Source organism: Candoia aspera, chromosome 1, assembly GCF_035149785.1.
Source record: "Candoia aspera isolate rCanAsp1 chromosome 1, rCanAsp1.hap2, whole genome shotgun sequence".
NCBI lineage: Eukaryota > Metazoa > Chordata > Lepidosauria > Squamata > Boidae > Candoia > Candoia aspera.
The window spans coordinates 319,910,495-319,935,035 of record NC_086153.1 but is presented as its reverse complement, the minus strand read 5'-3'; the positions used below and the strand labels follow the sequence as shown (position 1 = coordinate 319,935,035).

The window sequence follows — 24,541 nt, the reverse complement described above, 5'->3', positions numbered from 1 at the left end:
GTTCACTCAGATGGGAGAGAGAGAATATAGGAGAATGAAACAATTTGACTATGTTTTTGTCTTGGATGCTGCGATCGGGTGGAAACGGCAGCCAGCAGATGTGTTTTCTAGCGCTATACTGAGATCCTTATTCTAAAGGCAAAATGTGGTTTGGAATATGTGTGAATGTACATTTAGTACCTGTTGGAAACTCCTTAAACCCAAAATATGTTTACTGGAGTCTCAAGAGCTCAAGAAAAGATGTGGTTGCCTTAAGGTGTCCCAGCAGTTGCTACATGCATGCCCACACATACTCCAGATCACATGTTGTCCTTTAAATACGGATTTCCACACAGGCCTAATGTTTTATGATATTTTCATTTTACAGGTGAGACATTTACCAGGTGTCCCATGGGTTCGTACCCCTTGCTAAGTATTTTTTAAAATTTCTTTCCTTTTTTTCATTCATCTTTATTTGAAATGGGTTTTTACTGGAGGAAAACAACTGCTTCAAAAGACTTAAGTTTTCCAGTTCTGCTCTACACTCATTTTAATAGTTAAGGGAGGTGTAGAATGTAATTTGAATAACTGGATGCAAGGACTGGCTTTTCCATTGCAGCTGTGAAATTCAGGCAGTCTGTTGCAGTCTTCTTCCTGCATTTAGGAAGGCCTGCTTTAGAACCATTTTACAGTAAAAATATATTTCTTATTACTCTATAGCAGGGTTCCGCAAGAGGTCACTAGGGGTTCCCTGGGAGATCTTGATTATTTCAAATTATTTCAAATTCAGGCAACTTCACATTAAAGAGGTAAGTTTCATTCTTTATTTTTAGTTTAAGAACACTGTGACTGCATATATACAGGCCTATACATGAGACGAATGTAATAATTTTGTAACTTCAGGCCTATATTTGAGCCTGAATGTGCAGGGGCTACCCAAGGCCTGAAAAATATTTCAGAGGTTCCTCCAGGATCAAAAGGTTGAAAAAGGCTGCTCTGTAGTATGTTTTGAGTAGTCTTAATGCATACACAGAGCACACCCACGAAAGTCTTTTTTCATAATAAAGTCTATTAACTTGCAGGAGTTAATAGACTCCACCATCCTGAAAAGAAGATGGCTGACCTGCAGTATTTATATCCTGGGCTTCAGTATCAACCAGCTTTTAATTTAATGGGATCAGAACCTTAGAGGTCTAAAGCAAAATATTCCATTCACTCAAATAAATGGAACACAGTCTTCACCAGAAGCTGTGACTAAAACAGCTTGGAAAAGGGGCACGTATGTTCTTGTCCATGATTGAATGTGCATGTGTGTGTTTATATAGTGGCTTATGTGATTATACATAAGCATACATAAATATACATGTATGTATCATTTGTTTTTATGTATATATGTATGCATCTGTATCTAGAGAGATGGGATTAATACTTGTATATAATGTCAAGAAATGGGGAAAGGAATTTTGGTTGGTTAGTTGGTTTGTACATATGCAGAACCTACAAATTGTCAAGTCTAGATGCTACATAGCCATATTATTCCTTTACATAACTGTTTCTAAATGCAAAAAATATAAATCGTCCATCACTGGATGAGTGCTGTGTGGTTTTTATTTGCTATAATTTCTTGCAGGACACTGTTCCAAGCAAAGCTCACCATCACAAGACAATGTCATTTTGCATTCACAAGTGTATACTTCCACAGATTTAAAAATTGTTAAATAGTCTTGGATAAACTGCACAATCTGTAGCAGTGAGGTCTGGAATAATTTCTGAAGTATTTTGCAGAAGAAACACAAGTTAAATCAACCCTGTTGCGATCACCAATTCCCAATAGTTGTACTAGCCTGCCACTGCAGAAACAATTTTGTAAGTTTACAAAAGAAAAAAAATGGACTGCACATGACTGAGCTGCAGAAACACTACACTTCTGTAACTTGTCAGAATCAGGTTTTAGTTAATACACATTTTCAGTGATGTAATGGGAAATGTTTGGCAGACAGAATGTAATGAACTGTGATTAATGTTTTAATAAGCAGTTTTGCTCTTACTTATGATGCAGAGCTGAAATGTTTTTCTGCTCAGATTGATAGTCCTGTAGCACGTGGGCGTATGTGATCTTTAAAAAACACAGAACTCTTTACTTTTTTAAAAGTATTTTTTTTATTCCCAGCAATATCAAAAGCTATGAAAGTATGCCTTCAAGAGAGTGACTTTTTCCACTACCTAAAGTAATTGCATTAAAAATACACAGAGAACAAAAAAGATTTATTTAAAAGTACCTCAAAGAATATGAATGCTTCATTTAAAAATAGTAGATTTAGTTATTTTTTAAATTTTCTTGTATGTATTTTGCTCACATGCACTGGTTTTTCATTATAGAGTAATTCATGTATTATTTTCTTGACTTTTTAGTATATTTTTTCTGAATACTTTTCAATTAACACATTTTCAGTATCTATGACTCAAAATACCAATATGCCTTCTTTCAGTGCCTCTGGATCCTTTCACAAGCAATATTAAAAGCTGTAAGTCCATCCTCCTGTGTTAACTGCAGAGTGCACCTGATCCTCTTTATTTCTGTGTTGAAGGAAAACATTAGGAAATGACACATTTCAGGATCAGTACCTCTTGCTTGCATTTCAACTTACAATATCCCTAGAAAGTATCCCTGTCTTAGGTTGTAATCCTAAAAATAAACCGGAGGAATATTTGCTTAAAAACTGGTCAGCCATCTTGGAAATATGATGTTTTTGAAATATGTTTGATAAATATATTAAATAATCCCAGAGACCACATTACATAAAATGCTGTAATCAGGTTGCATTCGTACTGGACTGGTGCACACAAACAAACGGTGACCTCAGCAACTGTCACACCTGCACATGAGACTGAAGTCTCCCAATGAAGCTCCACAAACATGAACAGGCAGTGGGGGGAGAGGTGGGTCAATGATTGAAAGGTCAAGGTGGAAAGACTGCAAGCAGGACAGCAGTGGAGAGCAGGGGCCTGAAGAACCGCCCTGGCTGAATTCGGGGTGTGGCAGTGCCTTAAACTTAAAACTCAGTGGGCTGCATGCTTGAGACCCCTGCTCTCTGGCTATTTAATCTTCAATAAATCTGAGTGTGAATCTTTGAACTTTACATGAAATATGCTCCTGCCTCAGTGTTTCCTTAAACCCAAACTGTATTATTTTGTCAGCTCCATTTTTTTTAGCTGAGTTTGGGCAGAATAATCTAAGTATATACATACTATTTTTACTGATCTAGACCACTGCAAGGAATGTGGTTTGCTTTTGGTTTATTGCAATGTGTGAATTTATCTACTGTGCCTTAAAGATTATGTGAAAACCAATCATGAAAAAGAAACACACTCTTATACACAGCCATTTTTCATTTCTTCTGAAATTCATTCCTTGCAATAGACCACATACTCCCTACTACATTTCTACTAGCATGTGCATGTCTTATTCCCATACATGCTTTATTTCCATTCTGTATTTATGAAAAAATTGCCATAATTCAAGCCTTTTCATACTTTATCATATACTTTCTCTAAATAAGCCAACATACACTAATTTTTCTCTCTCTCATTCTTTGTCACATGGGTCATCAAGGACCTGGCGCACACATTAAATCCCATTTTTATCTTGGAGCAATTGCAACATGACCTGAAGGTGGAGGACATTACCACTAGACCTTTGTCATGGACAGATTGTTGTCTGGTTGCTCTTCAGTTTACTGCTGCTGTCCCCTTCACTCCAGCCCAGCTGACTGACTGACTGACTGACCCAACTGATCCTGATAGATTTCAGAGAGAGCTTGAGCTTTTCCTGGGTCAGGCCATTCAACTGAGCCTTACTCTGCCTTGGAGGGCCTTGGGTCAGATTGCCTCTGTGTGGGGTCTGTTTTGTGAGTAAGAAATAAATGATACATTTTCTCCAAATAAACCAACTTTACAGTTATTTTTCTTTCTCACATTTATAGGTTTCTCAGTGACCTGCTGAAGAGCAAAAATCTGGTCTATACAGCCATCGCCTGCATAAAGTTGCACTGCACTTGCATTTGTTACCTTTAGGAGAGCAGTAATGATATTCTCCAATTGTCAGATATAAGTGCAGTCTTCATATGCATTTTGAGCCACTTTCATAGTGTCACTCCATAAGCAAACTGTATTTCAACATTTTATTTATTTATTTAATTAATTTTTATCCTGCCTTTTATTATCTTTATAAATAACTCAAGGCGGCGAACATACCTAATACTCCTTCCTCCTCCTATTTTCCCCACAACAACAACCCTGTGAGGTGAGTTGGGCTGAGAGAGAGTGACTGGCCCAAGGTTACCCAGCCGGCTTTCATGCCTAAGACAGGACTAGTTACCTTGTCTACACTTGCAATGTCACAATTTTTCAAAATTCTCACAGCACTTATACCTTTTTTTTCATCTATTTTCTTGTATAATATCAGTTTCAATTTCATTTTAAGAATAGTTTTTCACTATATTCTTCACAATATTTTTCTATGAACACGTGTACACGCGCACACACACTCATCTTCATTTTTGTAGCAGTGATGTTTTTATATGCATTTTTTCCCTCATCCACAGTCACTTTCACATCATCCTTCCACCAGACATCCTTTTTCAAACCTCCCATTATGCATTATGGATGTTTCTGGCTGTAGCATAATTTGTTGCATTGTGCAGCTTCCACTTCTCTCTTCCTTACATCTACTTTTCATTTGTTGTGTTAGGACAGTAATCTATCTTCTTTTTTATACAGGATGTATACTCTCTGTCCTGGCCTGTCCATTGTCTGTCCCAGATTCAGAACCTCACATCTTTCTTGTATAGTTTATTAATTCTCTCAATCTGTCATCATGCATGCTTTTTTATTAGTTCCTTTTCCATCTGTATGCGTGAATTATCAACATTCTAAGGATACTTTTTCTAGCATACATTTACTAATTATCATTCTTCATTCCCGGGTTTCTGAATGGCCCAATCACTTCTGTGCTCTCTTGTCACATTCTGACCCACTCATTTCTGCCACCCAACAGAATATTTTTTTCCTTGAATTGCCTTCATTTGAAATGTTGCACAATTTTTCCCCAGACTCTTCCTAGATTTTTCCATTACCAGCAGTCACTGGACAGTAACATGGAACTATCACCAACTTCTGTTTTCCTACTTCCATAATGACCTAGATGGCATCAATTCATCCCTTCTGATAGATATATATCATAAGCCTTTCTTTCATAATTAAACCTATACCTTTACCTCCTTCTAAATATTCATCAACTCCACTCGCAAGATCAGGCTACCCTCATTCAAATCTATTACAGTCTTCCCCTTTCTATTAGTTTCACTGCCATACAATATATCTATTTCCTTTCTTTAATTTCATAAGATAATTCCTGCTCTTTCTGTTTACTTCTTTTATATAACAGGTTACAATTTCTATCTGCCATGGTTGTCACCAGATGGGTCTGTAAATATTGACCACTGCCCATCATGGCTTCGGTTAAGCACAATTTTCTCATAATGCTTTGTAGTAAATTCAAGAAGATGTAGATTAGGTTAGCAGACTTAGTCACACTTGTACTATTTATGGCATTCCCTGCTAATGATAAGGTCGATACATTTTGTCCAGTGTACCACAAGCACAGCCCAAAACCTAGCTTTACCCTGAGCATGCTCATGCTATTCTATGCAAGCTATGTTCTCTAATTTAGAGACTTCATAGCAAGCAGCATACTGTTGATTGCATCCTACCAACTAGAAAGTACATGTAGCTCACCGACAAATATGGTACTATTTCTTTGTTCAAATTGCTCCCTGTATGGTTTTAATAATATTTGAGGTTTATTTACGTGTTCATTCAATTTATATGGTTGCCCACTTGCTATGAGATCTGGGCAAGTAACAGCCTGCCAAAAATATCAGCAATATAACAGAAACTGCAATTAAAACATATTGTGTCTGAGATAGTGTATACATCCATAATAAATAAAGCATTTAAAAACACACTTCTTCCTCTTACCTATTAATTTATCATTTCTTGTAATAGTAATGGTAATTCACACTTATTAAACTGTTTTTTTTCTCTTAAATTTCAGTTGAGATCTTATCATAGATCTGGAAGTGAATAATAATTTGCTTTGAATAATAATTTAATAAATATATTGCCAAATTTTCATGCTCTACACTTCCACTTCAGTTCCTTTAACAGGGAATTAACCACTACCATGACACATCCCTTCTTTCTCAAGGTGGCTCTTGGATATCTTTGATCTATGGGTGGCCAAGCATCTTCTACAACATCTTGTGGCATGCTTTACTTATGTGGCAGTCTTTTAGGGGAACAGCGTGGCACCGATTCTTGAGTTTTAGTCATCTTGAGTGGCTCATGATCTTCTTCCTTCTTTGGGTTGGGTTTGAGCTTCACATGTCTTGTCCAAGCATCTCTCATTCCAAATGCATTTCAGTGCAGCACCTCTCTCTTCCTTCATTTTCTCCTCAATAAGAAAATAAGCTTGCTCTTGCAGTAAGTATAGTTTGCATCCCCTTCAGGCAGGAAGATAAATTTTGTTCATGATTTATTGCTCACAATGATGCTTCTGTGCAAATCTTTCCTGTTTGCTTGTTCTGGTTGTGAGGTCCCACAAGTGGTTTTCTGGTGAGGACTAGCCTGGAATGAATAAAGACAGTGGAAAAGAAAATGAAAAAGTGGGAAGAAGTATCTCCCCTGCCTAACATACCTGCCAAACCTCTGTTTCTCTCCCTGTTTGCTCATTCAGAAACCTAGCATACCTACATATACTGAAAGAAGACTATGAAGAAACTAAAGCATTATAACTGAGAGCAGAGATGGCAAGCTTTTGTGGATGGAGACTAATGCTTCTTAATAGGGTCAAGGGCTGCAGAAGGGAGTACTGTGATGCAAAGTGGCCTGAATTTTCCAGGAAACAGTTCAGGGTTTGGGGGTATATTAACTGAATTTTCCTCTGCTTTTTAAACTTGTTATATATGTTAGAGCTTACAGTAAAATTTTCTTACATTTGGTACTCAAAAAGTAGGATACTATTTCATCCATTTTTGTTCAGAGTGGGCTTTGGAAGCCCCCAAAAGACTTATGGGGCCACAGGTTGCCAACCCATGATCTAGAGAAGTTCAGTTCCGACTATTGCAAAAATAAGACACTAAGCAGTTCTTTCAGCAGAACCTCATCTCATATATTCGATTTCTGCTCTCCCTTCATAACTCTGAAGATTGTTTTTAGAAGTGTTTCCCCAAATGCCAATCAATTTAGCAGGACAGTTATTCATAACATTGTTAACTGACATTTTACCCTCTGCTTTATTGATTTTTTTTAATGGGTTGTTATACATTAATTTGCTTGAATTTAAACAAAGTTTTGAGGGACCAGTGGAAGTCAGCTTGAATCTTGAAATGTAACGGGAGCTGGCATTAGAGTTAATGAGGATTCTACTGCATTGTGTAACCTTTTCACACTGTATTCTACAGTATCGTATAGAGAACTAAGAAAGTAAAGGTTTCTTTTGGCTTGGTCTCTCCAGGTTCATGATGATTCTTGCTGAACCTTTCCCAGTCTAAGTGCCCTCCAGATGTGTGGACTTCAGTCAGAGTTCTCCAGCCACCATGGCCATTGCTAAGAATGCTGAAAGTTATAATCTGCACATCTGGAGGTCACAAAGATTGTGGAAAGCTATTATAATGTTATTTTTTGTTGAAAAGCTTAAATTTCTATTCTCCAGCTAGCAGCTTTGATGGTGCAGCAAATTAATTGTGATTTTCAAAGATGAAATGAACAAGCAGTGTTTTGGAATACCATTGCTCTGTGTGTGTGTGTGTGTGTGTGTGTGTGTGTGTGAGTGAGAGAGAGAGAGAGAGAGAGAGAGAGAATATGATCTCTCAAATCCAGGGCCAACATCCTGACTCCTGGATTATTCTTTATGCTAAAAGGTGTCTCTTCCTCAGTTTTATTGGTTGATGATAGGCTTGATCTCCATTTTGTGTATTGTGCTTTTTCTGTTTGATCATTTGCTTTATTTTTAAACCCCCCCCCCCCCATTGTGTTTTATCCAACATTATTTTCTTTTTCCTTCAGAGGCTTTCTTTTAAAAAAAGGATATGAAAACATGGGGTTATGATTACACATTTTTGTGGCTGGGAGAAAATGCTGAATGCAGTCTTGTAATAAAAATAAATACTTATGAAAATGGTTTGGTTTCCAGTTTCATAACTATATGGACATCTTTTCTTCTTGTAAAATTCAGCATATATATTCAGTTAAAATCTGTTCTGTTCCAATTCATATTATGAATTGAGAATTCTTTTCACTTTCAGTCAATTAATAAATTTTATTATGATCATTGACCAATTTAAGAAAGAGGACAAAGTCTGAAACAGTGAATAATACTTGTAATTAAACTAAATAATTATAAAATTGATGTGATCAAAGTACTATGCATTTTACAAATAATAGAGGAAAACCTAGCCACAGTCAGAGAAATCAATATCTATACTTGATACTTGGTGCTTTTTTTTGGAAGTTCTCTTTATACTCCTTTCATCCTATTTAGAGTTATTCCAGTCTCTCTCCCTCTCTCCCTCTTGTAGATCTCTCTATCTACAACAATAATAATTTTGAATTAATGCAATCAAGGCCAGAATTGAAAAATCATTAAATGATTCAAAGTGCAGATTGTGCAAAGAAGCAGAAGACTCTAATTTCTGGGTCCCTGGCCATCCAGCATTCATTTATTTTCATTTTTATGCAATAACTTCTCAAGGAATTATCCATCATACTACTAAATTAACATTAAAATAAGGCCCTTGAAGATTATGCTAAATCACATGTTTTGTTATACTGTATTTCTTTTTTTCTTTTTTGTTTCAAGATAGCAGAACTTCATTTTATTGAATATGCTAAAACTTTGATGATTTCCCAATTTATTTGGAATATTTTTTTAAAAAGAGAAAAATACAACAAAACATGATGATGATGATTACTTATTATTATTGTATACACAACAGCATGAAATGCCAGCTGGTGTTGGCCTTCATTTGCATCGAGTTCTTCCTAAGAAGCTAGGATGTTGTAATGAATCGGCGTAGTACATGTGGGGATCCAAGCAGTGTGGCCTTTTGTAATTGACAGCTGGAAATTTTGTCAATGCGCAGATTTTCTAAGTGCTGCCCAAGGCTTTTTGGTATGGCACCCAGTGTGCCAATAACCACTGGGACCACCACTGCCAGTTTGTTTGTTTATTTTCTATCCTGCCTTTATTATTTTTATAAATAACTCAAGGCAGTGACATATCTAATACTCCTTCCTCCTATTTTCCCCACAACAACCACTCTGTCAGGTGAGTTGGGCTGAGAGAGAGTGACTGGCCCAAGGTCACCCAGCTGGCTTTCATGCCTAAGGTTTCTTTCTAATGTAATCTTTCAGTTTCGGTTTTCAGATGTTGATACTTTTTGACCTTCTCCAGTTCTTTGTCTTCTGTTCTACTATCCCCTGATATTGCCCCATCAATTATCCACACTTTCTTCTTTTCAACCACAGTTAAATCTGGTGTGTTATGCACCAGAATTTTATCAGTTTGTATTCAGAATCCCACAATATTTTAACTTGTTCATTTTTGATTACTTTTTCAACTATGTACCCACCAATTTTTCATTATTGGCAGATGGTAATTTTTACAGATGTTCCAGTAAATCATTCTGGTGACTGTGTTATGTCATTGTTTATAGTCAGTTTGTGCAATCTTCTTGCACAAGCTGAGTATATGATCTACTGTTTTTTCTGCTGCTTTGCACAATCTGCACTTTGAATCATTTGATCATTTTTCAGTTCTGGCCTTAATTAGTTTGAAATTATTTTTGTTGTTTGCATAATCTCACTTCCAATGTGAGTTATCCAGTCTAAACATCTGGCTGACTGATCAATCATAATAATAATAATATTGGACTATTACTCTCATTGGAAGTGGCTGGGAACAATACAAGTTATAGTCTATTACATTTGGAAGGTATCATTTTCTGAATGACAAATGTAAGAATTCAGTATGATTAATCAGAACTTCGCTTTCTTTTCAATTTCTATATCATATTTAATTTCTTTTTTAATTTCTAAGGCAGTTGAATAAGAGTTGGATTTTTAACAATATAAAAAGAAGAGTAATAATAATTTAAAAAAGAGTTGGATTTCATAAAATAAACTTTTATGAGAAAAGGCAGCATGATAACAATTGATTAGAGTTTCTTTTAAAAACTCTTCCAATTTTTATTTTCCCAAGTGGCTTGGATATGTAACAGCTTTCTAAGACAATGACCAATTATTCATGAAATCCTACTAAATCATAAATTACAGTATTCTGTTTTAGAATTGAGCTCATTTTGTTTTCCTTTTAAGAAATGCAGTGATTTTTTAAAAACTAGGCTATTTTCTCTTCCCTAGCCACAGGACAGTGGCAACTTATAACATGGATAAAGAATTAGAACTTTCAAGTTTATGAGTCTTCCTTAGGTTAGTGAAAAGAGCCAGAATAAAGCCCAAACATCCCTTCTTTTCATTAGATTGTTTTAAAAGATATATTAGTGTTCCTCTGTTACCCTATTTTATTTCTTTGTAGGGACTGGGACAAAATAGACTATAAATGTATCAGACATATCTACACATTTTCCAGCTATACATTACCTGTGAGACCCTTGGGTTGATAGTACCTATATGTTTCCCATATACAATATGCAGAAAAGGGTCTCCTTGTATTAGAATTTTCCTGTCCCTTCCTCCTCTATCTCATAGTCTTCCAGCTCATTTCACCATATTTTCATATACTTGTTCAAATATTGTGATCTTAATTTAGGAGTGCCAGTGTAGTGTAGTAGTAAAGGTGCTAGACTGGCACCAGGGAGACTCACATTCTAATCCTCTCTTAACTGTGGAAGCCCTCTGGGTGACTTGGGGCCAGTCACTCACTCTCAACCCTAATCGGTATCAGTATCTGTTGGGGAGCAGGGAGCAGACCAGGCCAGGCCCAACTAATAAAATACAACTGCTTCAGGGACCAGAATGGGTGGCAAATTGGGAACAAGCCCCTACTTGCTATCTTCCTAATAAGCTGTCTAGAGGAGCTACTTTAAAGTTCTTTAGAACGTGCCGAAGCAGCTGTTTCAGTACTTCACAAGGTATTGCTCTGAAGATTTCTTCTGGGTGTTATTGATTGGATGGATGGATGGCTACTTGGTGGGGTGAGTGGGGTGTTGCTGCTACTGCAATAAAGAACCCACAAAATAGAGGATTCAGGGGAGTGAATTTTTGTACTGCAGGTGCTGATTCCTCAATGATCATAACTTAGTGGTATGGCATATGCTTTGCATGCAGAAAGTCCCAAGTTCTTCCACCCTTGGTTTCTCCAGGTAGGATTGGGAAAAGACCCCTGCCTGAGGATCTGGAAAGCTATCTACCAGTCAATACATGGATGTATCTTTCCCAAACTGGGAGCTCTCCAGCTGTGTGAACCTCAATTTTCAGAATCTCAAGCCAATATACCTTTGCTGAGATTTCTCTGTATTGAAATTCACAGAGGATGGAGAGTCCTGGATTATATCATTCAGACCTAGATGGATCACTGGTCTGACTTGATATAGGACAGTTTCTTATGATTCTATGACATTTCCATACACTGCTTCAGCTGAAGAGAATAAGTTCACTTTTCCAGCACTGTAATATATTGTAGACTGGATGAAAGGATAATATGACTTCCTGAAAGAGAACAGTTATATTAACTATTAAGAAAACAGTCTTAACTCTCATATCAGGGACTGTGTGCCCATAAGAAAATAATTTCTAAATTGTAGTGGAACACATGAGAAAGATAGCTGTTATGCCTTTGGGAACAAGTGTAGAAGGTGACTGTTTTTCAGTGCTGTGGGCAGAGAAGTTAGTTGTGAAAACAACCTTAATTTTTAATCCAGGCAGTTCTTGTCCATTGTGCGCAGAGTAGTTTTGCTCCCATTATGGTAAAACAAAAGTGACAAGCAAAAAATCCCAAGGAATGTTGAGCATTAACATATCCCTTCCTGGTGGCCTTTGCCTCCTCTAATCCTCCCATTTACACAGGTTCTACCTCAGTAAGTCCCAGCTCTTCTCTGTTTGCAGGTGGCTCTGAAGAGACAGATCCTCCTGCCACCTAGTGTTTAATGCAGAACTTCTGTGTCTTCTGAAAACTTAACAGCAAGCAATCTGTCAAGACATGATGTGTACTTTAAAATATTTAAGCCTGTCCCCTGAAGTTGGTGTCATTCAAAATGTGCTGAGCTACAGCTCCTAGCAGTTGGATGAGCTGGGAATTTTTAGACTTGATGGGACAGCCAGGTGTAATTGGGTGGAGGCAGTCCTAATAATAATGGTAATAATAAAAATAAAAAATAATTAAATTTATATGCCACCCACCTCCCAGTGACTCTGGATGGTTTACAGTTGTTAAAATATTTAAAAACAAAGAACAAGACAAAAAACACACAAACAACACGAGACGAAAGAACAACAATGGCAAAGAAAACAAATTCGGAGTGGAACAAAAAGGAAGAAAGGAGTGTCAGTCATCTTCTCCAAAGGCCTGGGCAAAGGTCTTTGGAGGCCCTTTGAAATACCAAAGAGGGTGGGAGCTGTTCACATTTTGAGGGGAACCTCATTCTAGAGGGCAGGTGCTGCTACAGAGAAGGTGCACTTCCGGCGGCCAGACAGATGGCATTGTTTAATTGATGGAACCCAGAGTGTGCCAACCCTGCCAGATTAAACTGGCAGGGTAGATGTTGAAAGAGGAGCAATTCTGGTAGTCCAAAATATAGATTGGAGTCCTTCATAAAGAAGGCTGTGCAGAATCCCTCCTTCTTCTACTGAACCAAGTAAGATGCTAGCTACAAACAGGGGAAAATGTTAATTTTTTAACTGAATGAGTCTGCTGTATCCTAACAGTATTGTTATTTCCATACCAGGTAGCAAATCAAACTCTTGTCTCAGAAAAATGATAGTCTTAAAAGAAAACCAACCAACCAACCAACGCCCCCACCCCCCAAAAAAACAAACCCTCAAAAAGTATTTGACTTTTTGTGTCTACAGCCTGACATTCAGAATGTCATCCTGAAGGACCCCGAAAGCAGACTTGTTGTTTGGAACATCATTCCCCCCGAGATTAGATTTACCCCAGCCCTGCTGGCCTTCTCAAAGCCTTAAAGACCTGGGTACGCTTCCAGGTGGGAGTTCCAGAGGTTAGCTGGAGCCCATGGGGCGTTCTTAGTTTGTTAGATTTGATTTTACCTTGGTGAATCAGTTGTTCATTTGTTTTTTAATTTTGTATGGTCTTCTAATCTATTGCTAGCTACCCAGAGTCACATGGTAAGGTGGGCAGCTACAGAAATCTAATTTCAAACAAACAAACAATTCACTCTATTTCCAAGGGAACTCCAAGTAAGGCATTGTTGTTGAAGCTACTGCAGCCTTTCTCACCCTTTTGACCCTGGAGGAACCCCTGAAATATTTTTTAGGCCTTGGGTAGCCCCTGCACATTCAGGCTCAAATATAGGCCAGAAGTTACAAAATTATTATATTCGTCTCATGTGTAGGCCTGTATATATGCAGTCACAGTGTTCTTAAACTAAAAATAAAGAATGAAACTTACCTCTTTAATGGGAAGTTGCCTGAATTCGAAATAATTTTTTGAATGAATTGTGATCTCCCAGGGAACCCCTAGTGACTTCTTGCAGAACCCTAGGGTGCCACGGAACCCAGGTTGAGAAACCTGAGCTACTGTATCTAATGATGCTTCATACTTGTGTTACAAGAACACAGAATTCAATTGTATTCAGAATATTTCTTCTGGCTCTTGTTTCTTTTTACAAATACTGTTAAAATCTCATATCCAAACAGTTTTTGCCCACCTCAGATGTAATCAATTGGTGTGATATCTGTTTTGTGATTATGGCATGGGTACATAAATTTGTAGAGGTAACTGTCAACCATTGATTGATGATCATAAGCCTAACCTATTTGGCGGGCAAAAAGCGCGAGACAGCTGAAATAAGCAGCTGTAATTGATTGTGTGTGGAAGTCACTGGCGGGCAAAAACGGAACAAGAATCTTTCTTCTACTTTTGTAATATCATTTCCTTAGCTTTTCTTCCCCAAGTGAAATGTCTCAAATAAAGATCCACAGGTTTCCATCTTAATGACTCCTACAATTTCAGGAAATGGTATTTGTTCCTCAGTGTTACATTTGTAGCAGTGATCCGAATTCACTATTTCTCAGTGAAGATCTAACTTTTACTATAAGAAGCTCAGACTCTTCTCTGTATCTGCTTTTCTCTTTTGTTTTTAAACTGCATTTTCTTGCAATTCATCATAGTATGATGAAGGGGGATAATAAAATGGAATGAGCTATGTACATTTTTGTAACAAATAGGAAAAACAGAACAGTGTTTGGCCCAATAGAAGCTAGTGCCTCGATAACAAGGATCACTGAGTTAATATAGAACGTTTTCTTTCCAGTACCCACTACAAATTCCTTTTTTCTTGACTATTCAGTTTGGAGTGTTGTCAGCTACTCTGAGGTCTGGCTTATATGTTTAAATAGACTTGTAAAATAATATCACCCATGTTAAATTCATAGATGAGTAATTAGCCCTTGGCATGCAGCATATGCAGTTGGGGGTAGATTAAAGAACAGATAATCTAGGCAACTGTCATGTGTACCATGCTTAAGTAGTGCCAAACTCAGATTTGTAGGGAAATTTTATATCAAGTGTCCACTTAACAAGTAGTAGGAATCAAGTAGCTCTGGTCAGATTTGAACATGCAAATGTATTATATTATTGAGATAAATCATGTTTGGAGATCTGTGTGTCATCCTTTAATCTGTTTGATGGGTTCCTAGCTTCTTGATTGTTCTAGCTCTTATCGCCATAATGTGGCATTTGGCATCAATAATATGTCTGCCAACACACACTCCTTGGTTTCCAGCTCATTCCTTTCTCACTGAATAGAGTTCTATAATATTCTCAAGAATCTTGCATTGCTGAGAAATTAGAACTGGGCAATTTCTTTCAAGCAGGATTATTCATAGACCTAAAGTGAATTTGCAGCTAACATTGTTGCATTCTGCCTTTGGGACAAATAAGGCATTGCCTTGTGGACTATAGTTCTCAAGTATTGCCTTATTTCTGGATATTGCTATTTATTATCATTAATAGTATTATATTGTTGCTGTTTAAGGAGGTTAAGCTGCAAGTGCAGGGGCTGTTTTGAAATGACCCTGTGAGGTATATAAGCTGAAAGATGGTGGGCTGATTTGACTTAGGACTCGCTATTCTAATTCCAACTTTACACCGACAGTTCTTCAGTAAATCCACTTCAGTCTCATATTTATCCTTCAAATTAATAAAAACGAAACAAATCCAGCCAGTCAATTCAACAGGATTCAAGCTAAAATTCCCGGCAACCCCCCTTTTCCATTTTGCTCCCAGTGACGTTAATGAGATTGCTTGAAGAATGTTGAATGCAAATGGCTTGTGTCTGTGACTGCTCATATTCTCGAGTGTTCTATTAAAGAGACAATGTATTGTAGGGTAGCAAAGGCACTACTGGTGTGATGAGAAACCCAGGCTTCAAATTCCAGTTGTGTATATGAAGAACGGCAAACAGCCAAGAGGGGCTAATGGAAATTAAGAAGCTTCCCTCACGTTTAATGACATTCTCTCTCTCTCCCCCGTCTCCCCTGAGTTAAGTGCATGCAAAGCCTGATTTAGTCATGGCCTAAATGTAGCCACAGCTCTGTGGTTGTCAAGTATAATGTATCCCCCCCATGCAGTGCAAGTGTGTTGTATGGATCCTGGATCAGGGCTGAGTGCAGTGTCCTTGCCAGCCAGAGCTGTTGCTCAAGCACAAAAATGCTTACTTGCAGTTATTTCTGTGGAGGGATGATTGATTTGCTCTATCTGGAGGATTTCGGACCTGGAAACCTGAGCACAGCGGAAAATGCGCTGGCTGTTTTGGCAAAGCTGAGTGTTGAGAGGACAGACAGCTGGCTGATGACCTCAAGAGAATGACAAATATGGGGCCAGGTGCCTCCGTCATTACAGAATGCTTCATGCTAAGCCATGCCTTGCCTTGAAACGCAAAGGGCGGAAGCGATTTGGAGTTAAAGAAGGCCCCAGCGAGTCAGATCGTGGTTTCTGGAAACAGCAGTAACTTGTGATTCTAATCTCAATATGAAGAGAAATGAATTCCTTCTTGTACTTGGGGAGGAGGATAATGCTTTTGCTGTTGTGATGGAAACCTAGTTAAAGGAATCTTGTTTAGACAAGCAATGGCATGTGGAATGTGGAGGGATGAGATCACTGGAGTAATCTAATATGCCAGTGACTCTTAAAAAAATAAAAACAAAAATAAATGGCATTTTTACCCAGCATAACCTAGCTCTTTCTCAAGAGGATGTATGTGCACCTGTTGAAAACTCTGGATGCTTGGAAGGAAATGAAACATTAATATAAAGTTAACACACTCTGTGCAGTAAGATCCAAACATATTAATTGTGGAATAAGCAAATCTATTACTAAGTGACATTCAAATTCGGTTGTCAAATTAAGTCATGCAAACCAATAATTTTATGCAAATGGCCATTGCATTGCAAATTATTTGGAAATGTGTTTTACTGAAATCAGCATACTTATGTCCAAGTAAATACTGTAAACTTAAGAGATGCGTGCAATTTTTCTAATTTTCCTTGACTTCATTTTGAAACCACTCTTTCAGTCTTTGCACAACTTGACCCTTTGTTTAGGATGGAAAGTGGTGGAGATGGTATAAAAATATTGGCAAATGAACAGGCTTTCGATAAAGGGACTGCTACTGGGGAGCCCCGAGTATGTATGATAAGAAATTCCTCCACCATCTGAGCCACAGGGTTTTAAACATGCAAATCCAAGTTAAAAATTTTTTGCACTCAAATCCATCTTATTCCATCAGGCATGACTAATTTGCTCTGCACTGGGGTCAATATGCATGATCCAGATAATGGCAGGTGCTGTATCCCATGGATTCAAGGCTTCAACTGTGAAATTATATTATCAAAAATTGATGTGCAACAAATTCAGGTTGATCTTGATGAAAACTCATTTACAGATATTATGTCTTTTCAAAATAACAAGTGTATTACTTTTGAAAACCCTAATCTAGGTGTTCACTTTTAACTGGCATATAGTAGCGCAAACATTCTTGGGATAAAACTGAACTTCAGTTGTATTTCTAGCATACTGCCCCAAATATGCCACAACTGGCTGGTACTGTCCTTTTTGTTAGCAGGGAACATTCATGTCCCTGAGAAGAATGTCTTTAATATACCCTTATATAATATACAGGGAAAAATAGGAAGAGTGAATGCAAAAGGTATTGGGGAATTAATTTGTTAAGCGTGCTTGGGAAGGTGTGTGACAGAATTCTGATTGAAAGGATATGAGACAATGATTAAAATGGAATTACAGTGGGGCTTTATGCCAGGCAGGGGCTAAGCTCTTCAGCAGGTCATCGAAAAACATATGAATGTGAGAAGGAAGTTTATTGCACACGTGTTGATTTATAGCATATGGTAAAGTGAATAATCTGAATATGGAGTGTTTTGCAGTAGGAGTGTGTATAATGGAAGTTAAGGATATTTGAGAATAAATGGAATGCTTAGCAAATGTATCAAAAACCAGAGTGGATTACCCACTACTTTGTGGGTATGAGGAGGAGAGTCTTTTCTGCTGCAGCACCCACCCTTTGGAACATCATCCTCCCCCCCCCCCCCAGGTTAAACTGGCCCCGACCCTGATGGCATTTTGGAAGGCTCTGAGGACATGGTTTTGTCATCGTGCCTGGGGATCCAGTGGTGGTATGGAGCTTGTCAGTTGATTGTATTGTTAGCAGTTTTGTACTCTCCTGCAAATAAAGTTTTATGGTTTTATACTGTTTTAATTGGGTTTGAATGGTTTTTATTTTTGTTTACTTGTAACTTGTTTTTTTGTTTTTTGTTTTTAATTGTATGAGCTGCCCAGAGAAATGTATGTGAGATGGGTGACTATATAAATTGAATAAATAAATAGGGAAAATAGAGTAATTGCAAGTTATATATATTTGATAAAAGCTAGAGCAAGTAAATGAATGTTTGTACCTTGGTAAAAAGTTGAGGAAATAGATGGAGATACAAATGTTGGACAAAAGTAGTGGGTAATACAAACTTCACTGAAGTGAAAAAAGGCTGTGTTTCTGCCCACTTTGCCTGGGGGCTGTGGGGGTCTGGATGGGGAACAACAGGCTTCAACTGAACCCTGGTAAGACGGAGTGGCTGTGGGTTAATGGCTCCTCTGTATCTGGGAATTTACCATCTTTAGTTCTGGATAGGGATGTACTGCCCCAGACAGACCTGGTGCAGAATCTGGGGGTCCTTCTGGATTCACGACTCCTGCTCGAAGAGCAGGTGGCAGTTGTGGCCAGGAGGGCCTTTGCTCAACTTCGTGTTGCGCACCAGTTACACCCTGGATCAGGAGGCCCTAACATTCACTCATGCCCTAATCATCTCCCATATAGACTATTGCAATGTGCTCTACATGGGGCTACCCTTGAAGAGTATCTGGAAGCTACGGCTGGTCCAGAATGCGGCTGCATGGCCAATTCTAGGTGCCCCAAGATCAGCACATGTAACACCTTTGCTGTGTGAGCTGCACTGGGTACCAGTTTGCTTCCAGGTCCAATTCAAGGTGTTGGTTATCACCTTTAAAGCCCTACATGTCATGGGGCCAGGTTACCTGAGGGACCGTCTCATCCTCATTACATCAGCCCATCCCACCCAGTCATGCAGAGAGGGCATGTTACAGACCCTGTCTGTAAGAGAATTCCGTCTGGCGGCATCCAGGAAGTGGGCCTTCTCTGCTCCCGCCCTTTGGAACATTCTTCCCCCGGAAGTAAGGCAAGCCCCCCCTCTTCTGACCTTCTTGAAAAAGCTGAAGACCTGGCACTACCATCTTGCTTGGGGCGGGGAGGGGAGTAGTCATTCTTGGGGATGGCTGGCACCTTAAAGTGGCCTCATATATACTTGAATTGAATTAGAACTTTCATCGCCATCTGGATTTTATTTTATATTTTATATCTTGTATTTATATTTATATTTTATGTATTATTTATGGTTTTATTGCATTTTAAATCTTTTAGCTTTATTGTAAACCGCCCAGAATCCCTCTTTTGGGGGGAGATGGGCAGTGGCAAAATTTGATTGATAGATAGATAGATAGATAGATAGATAAATAGATAGATAGATAGATAGATAGATAGAGTATTGTGTAAAGTATAATATAAATCGATGGTGTTTTATGAATACTCTTTCTCAAACCTGATACTTACCATAATAGCCAGCATAACCAATGGGGCTGTAGTCCAACACAGCTGGAAGAAAGTTGCTATAAACTATCAATAGTAATAATACTTGCAGAATTCACTTCCGTTGGTAATATGGCAGACCTGAGTTGCATTTGGAAATGTTTTTAAGATTTCTTGTCAGTTTGGTTATTGAGGTCCAGAATTAAATCTATAGTTGACTTTATTAGAAGTGTTGGGAATCTTCTTTAAATCATTGTAGTGGAGTTCTAGGGAAGAGTACTCCTGCATATTAACATGGGAAAAAGAGGCAGGGAGACTACATTTTGAAACATTTAGCAAAATTTTAATCTTTTCTTTCCCACTTAAAAAACCTGTGCTTTTTATAATTGTATAAACAGTTATAATTCCCTCCCTTCCAAATTGCGCTGTTGAAGATAAAAGGAAAAAAGTAAGGTTTTCTAATGTATGAACAACTTTCATATCAAATAACTGACGAATGAATCTTATCTTTCCCATGCTACCCATAAGACATCTGGAGAGCATATTGGAGGAGAGACATCTGTATGCCAAATACTTACAGATGGATTGTAACTGGTCCATCTACATAATGAGAACCACAAGTGAGGACTGGGTAGGAGGAAGACTTATGCCATTATCTGCATTCCTATGAAAAACTGCTTTGCCATCTTGTTTGGGTCATGTAGTACAGAAATGAAAATGTGGAGCATGTGGCAACCAATCACCCTGAGAATCTGAATAACTTTCTCAGATTTGCATTATAATTTAATAAATATTGCCTGTCCTTAAAACAGACATTGCCAACTCTATCCACAATCTTTTAAAAACTATAGCTAGTTTAATTGTATGGGATTTAATTTGCATATATATAAAGCAATAGTTCTGATAGAAAAGAGAATGCTTTTTTTCTAGATGTTGCATCTCTCCATCTATCTAAACTGGCATGTGCCATCCTAAAAGAGTCATTGTATTCTCTGGGTGTATATAGGAGTATTTGTCTAGTTGATTAAAGTACTTTAAATTGATAAAGCAAAGGTGGGGGAATGTTTTTAGATGGGGGTGCACTTTTTTTTGCTTTGCGGGCTTCTGAGGGGAATATATGGCATGGCGATAATGACCCATGAGAGTATGGCCAGCACTGTTTTTGCCCTTTTGTGGGGTTCAGAGGGAGATTTAAGACCAAATGACTCCATTAAAATGTCCCATGAAGGAGAGTTTATGTCACCTCCTATCTATAGTATTCATTCTAACGAATAAGTGTCTGCTAATGATCAAATGTTTTTAGAATGGATAAGACCATAGTTTGTATGTTTGAAAGTACTGAGTTGGAATTTTTTTTCTTGAACCTGACTCTTGATGGTGATGGGCTGAATATTTGTATGCTTCTCTGTGAGAGGAAGGAAGGAAGGAAGGAAAGAAAGAAGGAATAGTTGGTATTCATGACATAGCAGATTTTCTATATACTTCGAAAGTACTAGCTTTTCCTCTTTTTGCTTTATCCCAGAATGACTTCCATGGGCAGAAGTATCTGACCAACAAAGGTCATTGTTGGTGTTTTATACAACTTTGATTACTGCATGCTAAAATAATATAGAATGGGGGACCTAGCCATGTTTTTTTGTCACCTTAAAGCTATCTTTACTGGGTTGCTTGTCTGTAACAAAATGTATCGATTAATTCCCTCTAGGCCATAATATCATAGCATTTTTACTGGGGTAAAAGGTCACCAAAAAGCTTGTTTGGACAAAGTTCAAAGTAGAGGCTGTCTTACTATTTTGCCCTCATGAAAAGTAATAGCAATTTTCTTTCTGTGACTTGGGCTTGTTCTGCTCTCACCATAAACAAAATCATAGGGTGAGAATGAGTTTCTATTCCCCTGGAAATGGGGGATTGTGGGCAGGTGTCATCCATGTTAAGCAATAATGGGACTCCTTCTACCGCCTCACCGGGAATCTGCAGTATGACTGATCTTAGCAAAAAAAACCATGTATTTGCCCTCCTAGATTTTTCAGTTTAGCATCTTCACAAAAAGAATCAAGTTAGAAATGTTGCATGTATCTATTTTGGTTGTTAAGTGCAAGAAACAGACTTTTGGAAATTTACATCTTTTTAAAGACATTTCTCCTTCCCCAACTGCAATTTTATATCCTTACAGTACTGGCAACTTCATTAGGATGTATCTATAAAAGCTGACTTGTTTTATTATGCATCCTTTTTGGAAACTATTTGCTATTATAAATTAAGAAATTTAAGTGTTTGGGTTGTTTTACTGGTGGTCGCATGTTTTCCAGCCAGCAAGCAGCAGTTTGGGGTGTCCCAGGACAGTGTACAAGAGGCTGTGGATGAATTGCAGGTTTATGTTTGAGTTGCCAAGTCAAGAGATGAAATGACTAAACCTTCCCAGGAGCAAGCTGGACCAAGATAGGCTGAGTCAAAATAGCTTAATCTTGGTAGTTTGCACTGGAACTGTGAGAGCTGGTTTTCATTCACTATACTGTCTTTTAAGACCTAAGACAGTTGGCTGTCCCCTTAAGCAGGACAGCACTTTATGACAGAGACAAGCATCTGACAGCCTAGTAGTTTCATGGGCCTCAAATCTGGCTTACAGGATAGCCCCTGCTGCTAAGGTCCCCTTTCCTTTGTTATTCACTTCTAGAGATTTTAACCCAAATGTAGACCAAAAAGAAAACCCCATCCCTAAGTAACTCACCTCTTTAACCTATCATAGCGTAAACTGCAGCAGAGGGTTTAACTGTGTTCTTCCTCTCTGCTTCCCCCTTGAAGCCTGTGTGGTGCCAAAGGCAGAGACTACAGACTGAATTGCATCAGTGTTGTGCCAAAGCCATGGCTTGCAGTTTTCACTGAAGAGGGAGAAGTTGCAAAGCTCTTTGCCTTTGCTGGCTTAGACCACATCTAGGGAGTCAATGGAGAGATCCACAAGTTACATGCATGTGGAGATCCACCATGACTGAATTGATGAGGCAACCCCTGGAAGATAGATTGCGGCAGCAAGAAATACTGAGCCCCTTTCCAAAAAGGCAGGAGGGTGGAACCAGGGTACAAAGACCCAGAGGATATCTGGGAGAAGAAGTTTGGAAACTCCTGCCTTCCACTCTGTGGGCTCAGCCATGCTTTTATACAGGGTTCCTGCTTCTGATCTTTGCTGGTCTGCTTTCCTTCAGTGAATTGTAGCATTTCAATGAAATGTAGCATTTCTCCATGACTTGTCTTTTGATGCTTTTAAAGAAATAACACAGTTGGAACTCTGAGAGGCATTCCGTAACTTCACCCATTGCCGCTGCTACTGTGTTCAGTTAACTGATGCCACTGGTTTTCCAGCCTGTAGCGATGGAATTTCAAAAAAATGAAGCTGACATTCCATCTCCCCCTGCTTTACTTGAAGCAAGTATCTGAAATTTGGAATTAATTGGCATTTCAGCAGAAGTATCTTGGAGCTCACAAACAGAAATGCAGGTTTTCAGTAATTAGGCTTTTTCTGGCATAGGTGTTTAAACCATATCAAGTCTTTGGAAAATGAAAGTCATAAACACAGGAGCAATTTTGAAACAACTTAAAACTGTACTATACTATTTTGTAGATGTTCAGGAAATGTTAGAGAGGCATGTGGTGTGGCCGTTTTGGTACAGAGAATTCAGTCTCTAGGCTACATAGATGAAACACCAAATTCATACAGTTTATATGAATTATAGCCATCTTGAGTGCTCGCCAGAGCATAAAGGTCAGGTTTTAAAATAAATAAATTTAATCCAACAAGGATTGCTAAATTGAGTTCAGTCTTTCCTGTCTCCAATTCCAGCCTTTTGAGAACGGCTCAGTCTGTAGAAATGTGTTCAGCAGTGGGACCCAGAGAAGTTGGATTTTCTTCCAGTTCCCGTCGTGGAGCATGAAATGTTTCTTTGCTCAGACAATGCTCCTCTTTGTTCTAGGTATCTAAACCATGTCCGAGCTGCTTCCCCACAGGATCTTGCTGGTGGCTACACTTCCTCCCTTGCCTGTCATCGAGCCCTTCAAGATGCCTTCAGTGGGCTGTTTTGGCATCCTGGCTAGCTGGGGGGTAACAGACACCAAAGTGGAGCAAGCAAAACCTCAGGTGAAAATTGTTGCCGTCTGCACTATGGCTAAACTGCTGTCATCTATCTTTTAAGAAAAACATTGTGAAGCCAGCTGTGCTTAAGTATTAAAAACTCACCATATAGAAACTTTATTTAGAAAAGGTGGTGGTGTGTATGTGGTTTTTTAAAAAATTTTCTGTGGTTTAAGGATGGGAGTGGGTGATGCTTTATGTCAGTCTCCTGAGAGATTAATGGAAGATGTGAGTAATCATTTTGTGTGTTTGAGGTTTCTGAAACAGACTAGTAAAATTTTAATAAATAAATCCAGTTGTTGGTGTTGTTATTTTCTGTCATTTCTATATCTCCACTTCAGGTTTTTATTTGCAAAACTACTGAAATGCTATTTTCATTAAACCTTTATAGTGCAACTCTTTGCATTATAAAAGAAAAGCCTTTTCTTAAACCAACTTCTAATGCAAACAAATTACATTTTTCTTCCTTGAAGCATGATACAAGAATTGGAGATATGTTGACTTCTTCCATAATATATCCCACCCTGAGTTCTGAAGAGTGGAATCAGAACCACATTGGAGATCGCACCAATGGTCACTCTATAAATATGCAATTAAGTACCTAGCTTTAAAAATACCAGATGCACATATAGAAGAAAGTCATAACTACTTGGAGCTTTGTGTACAGTTTTTTACCAGCCTCAACAGAATGAGCCTGTTTCTGCTGAGAAGTCCCCAGTCAATTAATAACTCACTCTTCTCCAAGATGTAAAGATGACTATGCACACTGCATTGTACCTGCAACGGTGGCAACAAATAGGCTCTGTATACATAGCTTGGCTAGGATCACGCTACTGGTTTTGTTTTAACAGGTCCAACCACTGAAGAGACAAAGTTCTTTTATCATAATTACTTCAGGTAACCTCTGTTAATAATTCTGAATTTTATAATAGCTCAAAGGTGAGCAGCCTGCAAGCCACAAGTGACTATCAGTTTTCCTTCAGTATGGAGAAGGCTGATATTTTTA

At 38.2% G+C, this 24,541-nt stretch overlaps 1 protein-coding gene across 2 annotated transcripts in view; it reads left to right on the top strand.

Annotated features, from left to right (window-relative positions):
* Positions 1 to 24,541, top strand: part of MNAT1 (MNAT1 component of CDK activating kinase) — a 151,706-nt gene that overhangs the window by 121,432 nt on the left and 5,733 nt on the right. Inside the window, exon 8 of one of the 2 annotated variants that reach the window (XM_063290453.1) lies at positions 23,378 to 23,541. In XM_063290453.1, the coding sequence (XP_063146523.1) occupies positions 23,378 to 23,498 (121 nt within the window). In that variant the 3' untranslated portion in view covers positions 23,499 to 23,541. Of the gene's footprint in view, positions 1 to 23,377; positions 23,798 to 24,541 lie in introns of those variants that run through there. The other variant, XM_063290452.1, reaches the window with a different exon arrangement.